This window comes from Coffea arabica, chromosome 3e (assembly GCF_036785885.1).
Source record: "Coffea arabica cultivar ET-39 chromosome 3e, Coffea Arabica ET-39 HiFi, whole genome shotgun sequence".
In the NCBI taxonomy this organism is placed as follows: Eukaryota; Viridiplantae; Streptophyta; class Magnoliopsida; order Gentianales; family Rubiaceae; genus Coffea; species Coffea arabica.
In genome coordinates, this window is record NC_092315.1 from 817,575 (window position 1) to 830,812 (window position 13,238).

General features: G+C 37.4%; 2 protein-coding genes across 2 annotated transcripts; both read left to right on the forward strand.

The window, feature by feature from the left end:
• The first annotated feature begins 1,610 nt into the window (after positions 1-1,610).
• LOC113738057 (beta-D-xylosidase 1-like) lies at positions 1,611-8,060 on the forward strand. Its single transcript, XM_027265219.2, has 7 exons — positions 1,611-2,055; positions 4,484-4,762; positions 5,234-5,403; positions 5,497-5,594; positions 5,958-6,302; positions 6,641-7,054; positions 7,171-8,060. Exons 1-7 carry the CDS (start codon positions 1,651-1,653, stop codon positions 7,767-7,769), a joined length of 2,310 nt encoding a protein of 769 aa, XP_027121020.1. The 5' UTR covers positions 1,611-1,650; the 3' UTR covers positions 7,770-8,060.
• A 1,377-nt stretch (positions 8,061-9,437) lies between these two features.
• Positions 9,438-12,954, forward strand: LOC113736612 (uncharacterized). The gene is made up of 6 exons (XM_027263671.2): positions 9,438-9,672; positions 10,111-10,194; positions 11,935-11,997; positions 12,111-12,158; positions 12,384-12,449; positions 12,621-12,954. Exons 2-6 carry the CDS (start codon positions 10,126-10,128, stop codon positions 12,690-12,692), a joined length of 318 nt encoding a protein of 105 aa, XP_027119472.1. The 5' UTR covers positions 9,438-9,672; positions 10,111-10,125; the 3' UTR covers positions 12,693-12,954.
• Positions 12,955-13,238: the final 284 nt, after the last annotated feature.

The window sequence follows — 13,238 nt, forward strand, 5'->3', positions numbered from 1 at the left end:
TCTCAAATCAAATGCTTGTTCCAGTCTGATTCTTGTTAACAATTAGATGAATAACTAAAAGAGATGAATAGGTGGGACATTTGACCAAACGCAACCATAATTATTAATGTTTGCATATTTCTTTACATGTCGACGCAGTATGATGGCATATCATTCGTTTGTCTCGATTTATCAGTCAAAATAGGTTAGATGTGATAAATGCGATCAGTCTGCAATTATAGGCTTCATCTATTGATGCATATATAATCCATACCAGGCAAAGCCCTTGTAATTAAGTCCCACTCTTGTGTCAATAAAACTGTCCATATCAATCCTTTTTTTTTTTTTTGCCTGCTTTCGATCTCTGTACTGTGGTGGTTTTAAAGCTGTCATCAAGAAAATAGACAAATAGAGATGTATCCTATCCTTTTTCAAGGTGCAACCAATAATTATATTAATTACTTGCTTATCATATCCTATATTGAGATAATTAATCCCTCAAGGCACGATCAGTATCTACATCAGGGCGATGTGACGCCCCCTACTTCCTGATTGTGAATGCAAAATGTGGTCCTCCCAAACTTATCACAGAAACGTACGAGAACTTGGAATCTTTACACCCGCGTTGCGAATGGCTTTAATTAACTTACTACTAATAGCTTTGTTAGTTACTTACTCCCTTACTTGCAAACTTTGCGTCGGTGGTACTTTCTCATAACAACTTTAGCACTAAAATGAAATACACGAAGCATAAACGGGAAAACAGATCAATATGGAATAAAAAGAAGTTTGCTACCTAACTTCATTTGCCGAAGGCGATTTGATTCTTCTTTTTTTTCCTTTTTCCACTAATTTTGGATGGCAATTAATCCCATATGAAAATTTTATATGTCCATCAATTTAGGTGTTTTGTCATGGTCAATTCTAAATTGCTTCTTTCCTGCTAAGTTCATTAGCATTGGAGAGGGAGAAATGAAAATTTGAATTTAAAATCTCTAATTTTTAATTTTAACCATTAGACAAAAACTTCGTCGACATCTTAGCCGTTTGTTTATGTAACTTTGTAAATGGCCAAGACAAAAAAAAAAAAAAAAAAATCCTATATATTCACTAACGATGCCCTTCCCAAATATCTTAATTGAAATACCTTAATCTTCATATAGGTTTTTAGAATCAATATTCCGTACTTAGACTTAATTTATAAGTATCTTTTATTAACTTTTACATTAGCAAATTGTCATTGCGAGCCACATGAAGGAAAAAAAAAAAAAGAATAGTTGCTAATTTTATTTCTTCCTCGTTATAAAGCATTTCAGTCACTGTGCACGTATATATCTGAAATGCGTTGCATGGAGGAGGATAGATTTCCAATTTCATGCAAAATTGCAAATTGCGTGTTTTACTATCTCACTCCCACGAATTCATCACTCATCACCAAACAATAGTCTTAATTTGCATCTTTCTTTCCCATTCCTTGCTCTCTCTTGGAAGGGAGGGGGGGAGGGATGGATGAATTTAAGAATTAAGGACGTGGAAATCCAATCACGAAGCTTGTTATTCCAATTTCCACGTCACGATAGCCGCCATTTTAACTCTACTTTTCTCTATATATACACTTCGCTCTCAGTCCATCCCCTTCACATACGAAAAAACAAACCAAATAACAGTAACATGGCTCAAAGCCAACGGCAATGCTTCTCATTTCCCATCATTTTCCTTCTCATTTTCCTATCCTCTTATACGGGACAATCACGTCCACCATTCGCGTGCGACCCCAACAATGCATTGTCCAAAACCTTCCCCTTCTGTAGCGTTTCTCTTCATATAAGAGATAGGGTTAAAGATTTGCTGGGACGACTGACATTGCAGGAAAAAATAAGATTGCTAGTAAATAATGCTGCACCGGTGGAGAGGTTAGGTATCAAGGGCTACGAATGGTGGTCGGAGGCGCTTCATGGGGTGGCTAGATCACCCGGAGTCCATTTTGGAGGTGAATTCCCCGGTGCAACCAGCTTCCCTCAAGTTATCACCACCGCCGCCTCATTCAATGCTTCCTTGTGGGAACAAATTGGCCGGGTATGGCATTTTTCGTTGTCTTCCATCTCCGGTTTTTAAATTACTTTCTTTAAATTTCTAAGTCTGATCATGACGTAGTATATCATAATAGTTTGATTACTCTAGGCAAGCCCTGATGCTGCTGAGAGCGTAATACGATTTGGACCTATAACTACTGCACTGCATGTCACCTGTACAACACGAACTTTGTAAAAATATGCTTGCTTAATTTTTCTTTTTCTTATGGCCGACACAAAACACATTACTTCTATCTCATTCAAAGTAAAAGAGGGCTTTAATATGCACCAGTGAGATTCTTTATTTTGTTAAAGGCAATCTCAAATAGGTATAAAGTGTGTTTAAGCAAAAAGCAGCCAACACATCAAACGTCAAAAGAGAATGATTTTGCATGAGAACCTACTAATTTTCCTTAACAAATATTGTTTCCCATGAAATTATCATTCATCTCAAAGATGGTAAGCTAAGTCTTCAAAATTTGGTCGTGGGGGCGAATTCTTCGTGATTGATCATTGGAATTGGGATGCTACAATGTGACAGTGTCACAAGACGTCCTAGCTGCTTTGTCATCAAGGACAGACCTTTTGACAGTTTTATGTTTGCATGTGATATGAGTTAGGTGAAAATACAAATACTTAGCAAATTGTTGCAATAGTCCTATAACTTTTCATTAAGCGTCATTTTGAGCCCCTAAACATTTTCCTTTTACCTAGCTTTACTCCAACTTGTTCAGAAGATCATTTTGGACCATTCTTTCATCTGTAAAGAACTAATTAATGAACCTAAAACTACGGGAATAAATATATTATTTTCTATAAAGGAATTCTGCCCAATAACAGTCCAAAAGAATTGTATAGAAAAGAGATTTGGTAGCTCAATCTGGGCTGCATATGGTAGGTAGCTGTAGCTCTGGCTATGGTGAAACTTTAATGTTAGGAAGGAACCCTGAAGACATATTTGTCGAAATCATTGGTGGTATTAGTTGCGGTAGTTCTTGTTTTTTGCCTATACCTAAAGATTGCAGAAGGTGCACAAAAAGATAGGGCCAGCAACACATCAGACAAAGCACGCAAGTGGATGGCAACTGAGCTATCATTACCAATATGTTAATATTCTTGATCATATGTCATAACCCTTTGAAGTTTTCTGATGCCACACTAAGAAATATGCGCACACAAAGCTGGAATCTTTTTTGTCGGGTTGATCCAAGAACTCGAACTTCAAATTTATTAGTGCTATCAAATGCCGTGAAAAATCCATCAAGGTTCCTGATTCAATCGAGAAAAATTTTTATGACTGGTAATCTTTACAACAAAGGTCACATGTGCACTCATGTATGTTCTCTCGAGCATCCACAAAAGGGAAAAAAAAACACACACACACACACACAAAACTGTATGTCTTCCTCTGGAAAAAAGGGCCAGATATGTTGCTCAGGATCACGCAAGTTGCCATGTTTTTACCCGCGAATGGTGATTTTCCAAGCTTCTGTTGAGCTAATTGTATGATGCGTCCATGGCACATCTCATGAGGGGACCATTGCTATGATGTGAGGCTGGTCATGGTCCAGACAGATTAAGAAATTAACAGCTTAATTGTGATGATCAACTAAGTAGCCAATTGACAGCAATTATTATGACAATTTCACGACGATTAATTTGTGCTGCCAATTTCTTCAGGCAGATTAGGTAGCTACAAGATTATTAGACGACTTATTAGCAAGGGTAGAAGGTGATTGGATTGAAAAGTCTCACTAGCCAGCCAGTTCAACTCAAAACGTCTTTTTTCTGTCATTTTTTTTTCATCATCTATGCAAATAATTGTTTGACACACTAGTCAGAAGATGATTAGCTTCATCTTTTAACCTCCAGCTTTTCCCTGTTGAAAAGGAGAAGATCAAGCATCAAAAGACAGTTTCAAAGACAGAGTAGTACACGAATTGATAACCTACTAGACTGACAATGACTTTCTGCTTTGGAAAAGAGCGACCCTAAATGCTTAATAATGAGAACCTACAGCGCAACCTTCAACTAATGATGCTATGCTAACCTTTACCTCTGTCCCCTGAGTAAACTGATTAATTAGGTGGCACTTTTTGTGGTTACAGCGGTTAATTAATTACTCCAACCGTTTTTAGCAGAATTTAAACCTTTTTTTTCAATCAATGTTTCGTTTTTAATGTAATGTATCTTAGTTTGGCGATAAATTTTTTTTTTTTTTTTTACGAATAAATGTGATTTGGACACCTGAAGTATTCGGGACAAGTCCTAAAAAAAATTTAAAATGATGAAATCTAGAATTCAGTGATTTTTCCCTATTACAAAAAAAAGAAAGAAAGAGCAACTGTGACAATCTTTTTGAGAAAAAAGGGAGAAAGAAGGAATGATGACGTTGTCATATACTCCGTACCAAACAAATAAGTGGCTTGCAGGTGGTTTCTGATGAAGCGAGAGCAATGTACAATGGAGGGGCTGCCGGTCTATCATTTTGGAGCCCAAACGTGAACATATTCAGAGATCCGAGATGGGGGAGGGGCCAGGAAACCCCCGGTGAAGACCCCATTGTGGCTTCTAGGTACGCCACCAGTTACGTGAGGGGGCTTCAGAGCCCAGTTGGGAATAGCTTGAAGGTTGCTGCTTGTTGCAAACACTACACTGCTTATGACCTGGATCAGTGGAATGATGTGGACCGCTTCCATTTCAATGCCAGGGTAAGAATTGTTCTCGATTGATTATTTTAAATGATTGTGGATAATCAGTTTTAGCGATATTTTCTATTATATTTTGATTATTGATTTTTTAATGATCGAAAAAGTTAAAATTTATGATCATTCAAAGAGTAGCTTTGCTTTTGCTGATTCTGATTATTCTCCACGATCAATTTCTGTAATCAGATTTTACAAAATTTAAAACAACCTAAAACAAACAAGGCTATGTGAATTACAATCGGGACAACAAGCAATAGAGCTTAGTTGCCCACCACAAATATAGTAACATTACCAACAAAAAAAAAATTTAGAAAAATGCTACAACTTTTTTATGTAGGGAAATTTCATTCTTATAAATTCATAGCCTTACCCAATGGCTTGATTATGCCAATAAGCCACAAGTAATTGCCATCTAAATCAGTTGTACATCGTTCATTAAAGGGGCTTGACTCTAGTATTTCTTGACGAGTACAGGTAAACAAACAGGACTTGGAGGACACTTACAACGTGCCCTTCAAAGCTTGTGTGGTGGAGGGCAGGGTGGCCAGTGTAATGTGCTCGTACAATCAGGTCAATGGAAAGCCCACCTGTGCTGATCCCAGCCTGCTTCGTGGAACCATCCGTGGGCAGTGGCGGCTGGATGGGTACATGTCTCTAATAATTAACTTTCTGATGATCTCTTCTTGATGATGATACTACTCATAGAGATGCCACTAATTCAATCCAATCTCATGCAGGTATATTGTCTCGGATTGTGATTCCGTCGACACTTTCTTTAATCAACAACATTTCACCCCCACTCCAGAAGATGCAGTTGCAGCTACCATTAGAGCAGGTTACTTCAATTTGAGATATATTATCGCATTTATATTCCATTTACTTTACATACACTTGATACTTTTGAAACAAGTTAACAAAAAATTTAGGCCTTATTAAATTTTTTTTTCTTACATTTTCGATCATTCTTTTACTTCACGTACATTCTTTTACAGAATGTGTTACAGTAATTTTTCTACAAAAACTCCTCAAAAAATGCAATCCAAACCGACTCTTACATTCAGATAAAGTATTTTATAGTCAAATAAATCTTCATTACAGTTGGCATTGTGTACAATATAAAGTCGATCCAAATGAGAATATAATCCAAATTTATATAGATGGTAGCTTATTAGGTTGGTATGAATGATTAACATTGTAGGATTGGATTTGGACTGTGGGCCTTTTCTTGCAATTTTCACTGAGAGGGCCATTCGTGCCGGCAAACTATCCGTGGCTCTTGTTGATGCGGCCTTAACAAACACATTACATGTCCAAATGCGCTTGGGCATGTTCGATGGAGCTAGACAGCCTTACCTGAACTTGGGTCCAAAAGATGTCTGTACACCCGCCCATAAACAACTAGCCCTTGAAGCTGCCCATCAAGGAATTGTTCTTCTCCAGAATAGGGCCAGATCTTTGCCTCTGTCTACACACCTTCACCGCACTGTTGCCATGATTGGGCCCAATTCTGATGCCACGGAAACTATGATAGGCAACTATGCTGGTAAGTAAAAATTTTCTCAATCCCAACACTAGTGCGGTTTTCTTTCTGTTGTCATTTCTTTTTTTTAAGGGAAAATGGCTACAGCTGATTATCAGTATCTGGAGTAAATGCCAGTATTGGGCGAGAAAAAAATTTAAAAAAAAAAACAAAGAAAAGAAAAGAAGCTTATTTTAAAACGCCAAAATAAGAACAATATTCAAGATATATAGTTTTTAGTCTAAAAAAAATTACGATTTCCAAGGCAAAAAATAATTGTTTTCATGAACTTTGGTGAAGTATAGACCGGATCGATCTTTACCATTCATATACTCAAAACAAACATTTGATTCATGGTGCAGGGATACCATGTGGTTACATTAGCCCTTTGCAAGGCATAGGAAGATATGCTAGGACAATTCATCAAGCAGGGTGCAATGGTGTTGCTTGCATCAGTAACCACCAATTTGGTGCAGCTGAGGCTGCTGCCCGGCAGGCAGATGCAACTGTCCTAGTGATGGGGCTAGATCAATCGATTGAAGCCGAAGCCAAGGATCGATTAAGCCTCCTTTTGCCTGGACTACAGCAGGAACTTGTCTCCAGGGTGGCAAGAGCTTCAAGAGGACCTGTAATTTTAGTCTTGATGTGTGGCAGTCCTGTGGATGTCACATTTGCCAAGAATGATCCACGCATTGCAGCCATCTTGTGGGCCGGCTACCCTGGTCAAGCTGGAGGTGCTGCCATTGCTGATATAATTTTTGGAACAACCAATCCAGGTACATAAAGATTTAACGTATTCAAGAAACTGTGTTCATTTTATGAATTTTATTATTTTCTTATAAAAGAATCTCCAGAATGATACGAGCGAGAAAGTTGCGTTGTTGCATTTCAGGAGCAAAGCTTCCCATGACATGGTATCCACAGGACTATGTAGCTAAAGTGCCAATGACAGATATGGGTATGAGGCCGGATCCATCAAGAGGCTATCCGGGACGAACTTACAGATTTTACAAAGGACCAGTTGTGTTTCCATTTGGTTTTGGTCTGAGTTATACAGCTTTTAAGGTAGCATTAGCCCATGCTCCAACCACCGTTCCAGTGACTCTAGCAAGCAATTATGCATTTAAAAATATGACATTGTTGAAGGATGCAGTCAGAGTTTCTCACAGCAACTGTGATGCTATGAAGTTAGGCATGCATTTTGATGTACAAAATGTAGGAGAAAGGGATGGAAGTCATTCTCTTTTAGTATTTTCAACACCTCCAGCCGGTAAATGGGCTCCTGCAAAGCAATTGGTTGCATTCGAGAAAGTCCATGTCTTGGCTGGGGCTCAACAGAGGATTAGTGTTCATTTTGATGCTTGCAAGCACCTCAGTGTTGTGGACCGATTTGGAATTCGAAGAATTCCGATGGGTGTGCACAGTCTTCAAATTGGAGATCTTGAGCACGCCATAACACTCCAAGCTGCTGTAGAAGAGATAAAGTCTTAAAGCTGGGTAATTATTGGGGTCGAGTTTGAAGTTTGAAGTAATAGTTGTGTGTTCTTTGGTACAATTCTGGATTTCAACCCTATGAAACAACAGCAATTGTGAATGTGACATGGTTCATAGGGATTATATATATTAAAAGAAAGGAAATTTGGTTAGTCATGAATGAATACGACCAGATCAAGTGTAGAAAAAGGTTGTAATGCATCTTAGATTGGCAAGTGTAGAAAGAACTCGATGATGTACTTCTTACACATGAAATAATTGAAGAATTGAAAGTTTGGTGTGTTGTTAGTTGCAGAGTTGAAATACTACTGCCACAAGCTTTCTGCAATCTCCTAGCCTTCTCCCGGACGAGGGGCCTGGACGGTTGTCAGAGACAACCGTTCCAGGCAATTCACGGCCAGGATGAAATTTCAAAAATTTGTGCGGCTCAAATCACGTCTTGTAACTCGATTTTCACACCGTGTGGGGCCCACAAAAATGTTGTTCTATTTTACTCGCTGTTGTTCAATTGTTACACCTTGTACAGATGATGTTACACCATGTACAAATGGTGTTACACCTTCTGGAGCGGTTGTTCTGACAACCGCTCCAGCCCCGCGTCCCCTTCTCCCAAGTGCCGAGGAACGTCCCTACTATCTGTCATTCATATTCGGTCACAAGACTGGTAACTCAAAATCTTTTGACTGAAAATCACTTGACTATATTCGGCTTGTGAATTAAGTTCCCCAGTTTTTTATGAATCAACATGTTACTGCATCAGACATAAACAGTTCCAAGAATATCCATCAAGAGAAAAACATGAAAAATCTAGTCTAATCTTAGAGGGTGCATCTCATGAGCGAGTCCCCTGCCATCTATTGGTCATTGACCATCTCGTGCTAACAAATGTCATTGCATGCTCAATTATACACACGAATGATATAATGGAATCAGAGCACCCTTCTGGTCTAGTAAGTTACCTTTTATACACAATTTCTTTAGACTCCCCTATCCTCTAGAGCAGGATAGATTAGGTTATATAAATGTTATCGTTGCAGTAAAAAAAAAAAAAATAGTATAATGGAACCAAGTTCTTGCAAAAACAAAAGAAATGCAAAAAAATTTGAGAAGCTAACAAAAGAACACGTGAATAATGCAAAATGCAAATGCAGAGGAGGTGTCGGTGTTGAGGATGGTTAGGACGATATTATTCAGTGTGCCTTTTAATCAATGGTCCCAATTGACATTGATATCTTAACAGCATTAACCAGCAGCGAAATGCAATCAATCTAAACTAGAGCCCCTTTTAGCTGCTTTCTCTTCTCCACCACTCCAGCCCTACTCTTTCTCTACCTCTCTTTTTAAGTTTATTTGCCCCCAGAATCCAACCTTATCATCCCATCTCTATTCATTCACCGACAAGAAAGCCAAAACAGGGAGTATTATTTTGTTGAACATTCCTTTAATACTGTAACAATTTCAGCTCATAAATTTGTTACTGCATTGAAAAGCTTGCAAAAAAATCGCAGATGCTTCATAATCTAATAGGTTAAACAGAAAATAATACTAGTGTGTTTCAAGAACCCATTAATCTGCCCAAGAAAAAAATTTTTTTAAAAAAAAGACTGTATTTTTTTTAATATATATATATATATATATGGAAGCGACTACCAATGGAGCCTGTCTATATAAAATAAGCATAAAAATTAACCACACATATATAGCCAAAGATGCATAGACATACTACTATTTGATAGGAGTAACATTCTTATCTAACCGGGTTACTCAACCATCCCTTTCCCCTAACGTCTACCTTCCGCACTCTCTCTTTTCTCTCTTCTCTTTTTATCTTCTTCTTCTCTCTCTCTCTCTCTCATCCTTTGCTTGCTTCGTCTAGTTTCCTGTTTCCCTCAACCTCAAGGTACGCATTCCTCTTATTCTCTCCATCTTTCTTCTGGACTATGGCGCCTGGATTCTTCTGTTTTTCCACTATTCATGTTAATATATAGTGCTATATACATATATATAGATATGTATATACGGCTCAATGCTAAATCTATAACCTTTACATGCCACTATAAATATGCAATGCACATATAGCCATTAACAGAGTATAGCCGGTGTTTCCCTCCCTGCTGATTTTCTCCTTCCTCCTCCACCACTTTTGCTGATCAAAACTACACACACACACGCAGTACACACACAAGTTTGTGAGTTCAGCTGGCATTTTTCTTTTTGTGTGTGTGTGTGTGTGTGTGTTTCTCTTTTTAGTTATTATTTTTTGAATTTTTAATGATTGATGAGGAAATAGAAGTACCACTACTAAATGCTAATGAACAAGGAATGAGTGATGTAACAGGAACCGGATTAGCAGATGGCAGGCGTTGGCAGAAGCGAAGAGCAACATCAGCACCGTACTGCCTCTGCCACCGAAAATCATGAGGTATTCATCTCTAGCTAAAACTCCTTTTGTCCTTATCTTATCTTTTTAACCTGAATTCGTCCTCATCCTCTTTCTCATTCTCCGTCAACCTATATACTTTTTTTTTTTTTTTTTGTAAATAAATTTTATAAAGAAAACAACAACAAAATAAAAAGGTGAATTCAGTAGATAGATCTACATTATGGGATGTTCAGAGTTCTGGTTCTCAACATAAATTTTTTTAATGAATTTGCTGCATTGGAAATTCATCTGCGCCATTGCTAATTATTGCTATTTAAAACCATTAATATTTGCTTATATTGGCATTGACACTTTTTTTTCTTTTTTTTTGAGCTTTTTCAAGTATTCTCGACCGGATTAACTGCCGTTGTAGCATTTCTAAAAGTGACATGGAGCCAGGACAAAAACGTAATGCATTGAGGAAAAAGTGTGAATAAGTTTGTGTTTTTATTACGCTTTTCTTTTATATATGTATATATATATATATGGACATAAGATTTCCTAGGATTTGTGGGGCAAATAATTCATGTGTCATGTATAGCTCGCTTGGTCCCTTTGAACGATATATCAGTCATGGCCTTGTGAGCTTTCATGTCCCCCACACAAAAAGCTATTTGTAACCACCAGCCGACCCATGAGCATAAATTAGAGACATCATCAACAAGCAAGATGATATTTCCACCACCAACTATCTGCACATATATATATTTTTTTGGGGTTAAATTTTGTTGCCTTTCGGGGTTTTGTATGGTCCAATCTTCTTCTTCTTCTTCTTCTTCGTTTTTTAGTCTTTGTTTTAACAATTGTCTGAAGTGAAGTATACCAGAATCCAACTTTGAACAATAATAATAATTTGTATGTACCTCATCGTGCATCAACACTAATAATAATTGTAAACAGTCCAACTTTGAACGGGCGGCATAATAATGAAACATGCGTAAAAGAATGAAAAGCTGAATCTTTGAATTTGAATTTGAATTTAGGAAACAAATAATAATTTGAATTCTTCGAGTTAGGCATGAAATTTGAGTAAGGGTGAAGGAAACGCCAACAACTGGAAATTATTAGTCAATCACTTTTTAAAATTGAGAGTTGTTGGCGGCATCCTCCTTTAAGGCTTTAACAAAAGACAAAGCGTTCGGCTTTGGACTACAGAACAAAAAGGCTAAGTCATTGACCGGTTGGCATCTTTCCTGGGAATATTCTTCACCATCGGTTTATCAGAAATCAATTATGCTTTCGCTTGCTAATTACTACTAGCTATATTTGTACAGCTTGGATCATCTTTTCATCCTAAGCTGCATACTTCGGAAATACTTGATTTGTCAGATCAGTCTAATCCATTTTGCTGTCTCCAGCGTCAAGTAGGAGGAGGAATAATTGAACTCTTGTTTCATTAATGTTTGAGTTTCAAGGTCATAGAAAGTACTGAGTTTGTTTGGATAAGAATTTATTTGGATGATTTATTTGATCCAGTTACTGTAGTACTTTTTGTGATGTGATGTATGTGAGATAAAAAGGTGATTGGAAATTGTGTGTATGATGCAAGCAAAACAAAATCTGAAATAAATCTTGCAAATTTTCTTTGTCCAAACAAACCCAGTAGTGTTTTCTTAATTGGAAGAAATTTCCAAGTTCCCTTTTTTCTCCAAGACAAGACTAGATAGATATATGAGGATGCGGATAACATGAATTATTTTATTGTTCACATCTGCTGACTTCCTTTTCAATTCGGGGCAGGTGGCATCTCAAGACAAGAAATATGGGGGAATCGTGCCAAAGAAAAAGCCCTTAATATCCAAGGCAAAGTCATTTAAATCTACTTTGGCTTTTTTTTTTTTCTTTCTCTCTCTAATTAAGAAGAAATATATTTTTTTTATTAAAAAGGAAAAACATACTGACTGTTGTGAATGCAGGATCCCGAGCGAGCCTTCTTTGATTCAGCAGACTGGGCTTTGTGCAAGGTAGTACGACAGATTTTGCTACATGAAAAAATAAATTTTATTTACTTTAATTTAGATTTGCAGGGAATTTTTAAAAAATGAAACAAAATTATTGTTTTAATGGAAGGACTTCCTCTCCCCTTTCTTCCAAGGAGCGACCGAGTCCAATATCTTAGTTTCAATATAGTCTTTTTTTTTTTGCTTTTTTGAGCAAATACAACTTAATCGACTACGAATGACAAACAGCAAGGTGCAGGCGCATGTCATGAGAAATCAACAGTTGCTGTGGAGACATTGCGGCCAAAGCTACAGGTAATTGACAAATTAATTGAGAGCCCATTTACCATCTCATCTACAAAGTTAAAGTCATATTTTGTGAAAGAAAAATGACGTAGCAACAAGTAAATTGAATGTAAAAGTGTTAGCATATGAGAGAATTTTGGTGGTTCTTGATTTAATCAAGTTTTAATTGACAAATTGCAGAGAACGCCTCATCAGCAATTGCCTCCTAGGAGGCCAACTTGTACGTCTGGAAGTGGAAGGGATTCTTCATAAATCATAGCATAGCGGGTTAGGCTAAATCTGAAGTCCTTGGTCGATTACTACTACTATTTACTGCCACTGGTGGAGTAGATCTCCATAGAGAGTGCTAAAGCAGTGAGAGTCACCCCCCCACAAAAAAATAGGGTAGTGAGAGTCATCTCATCTCATCTCAACTCATCTATATGTAGTTCACACTTTATAACTGCCACCATGCATCGATTGGCGTACGTGTAGTTTGTACTATTGGTGGTTCAATAAGTTTTTCTTTCGTAAATTTTTTTCCTTTCAAGTTTTGTGCAAGGTTGATGATGAATAGGCTTGTTTTTGGTTTTTAAGATCCAACCAGGCTCATCACAATAGTTGAAGATCCAGACTTGGGAACTCTCTTGCTCATGGAAAGCAAGGAATTAAAAAGCAACTCACAATACCATGAACCACCAGTCAGCTGTAATATATACATGAAATACTTGGAAAACTTGAAATAACTGAAACTGAAACGCCTGTAGAGCTTGATCAAACAGTAAAGGAAGCAAGAACCAAAAAACAATCAAGTTCAGC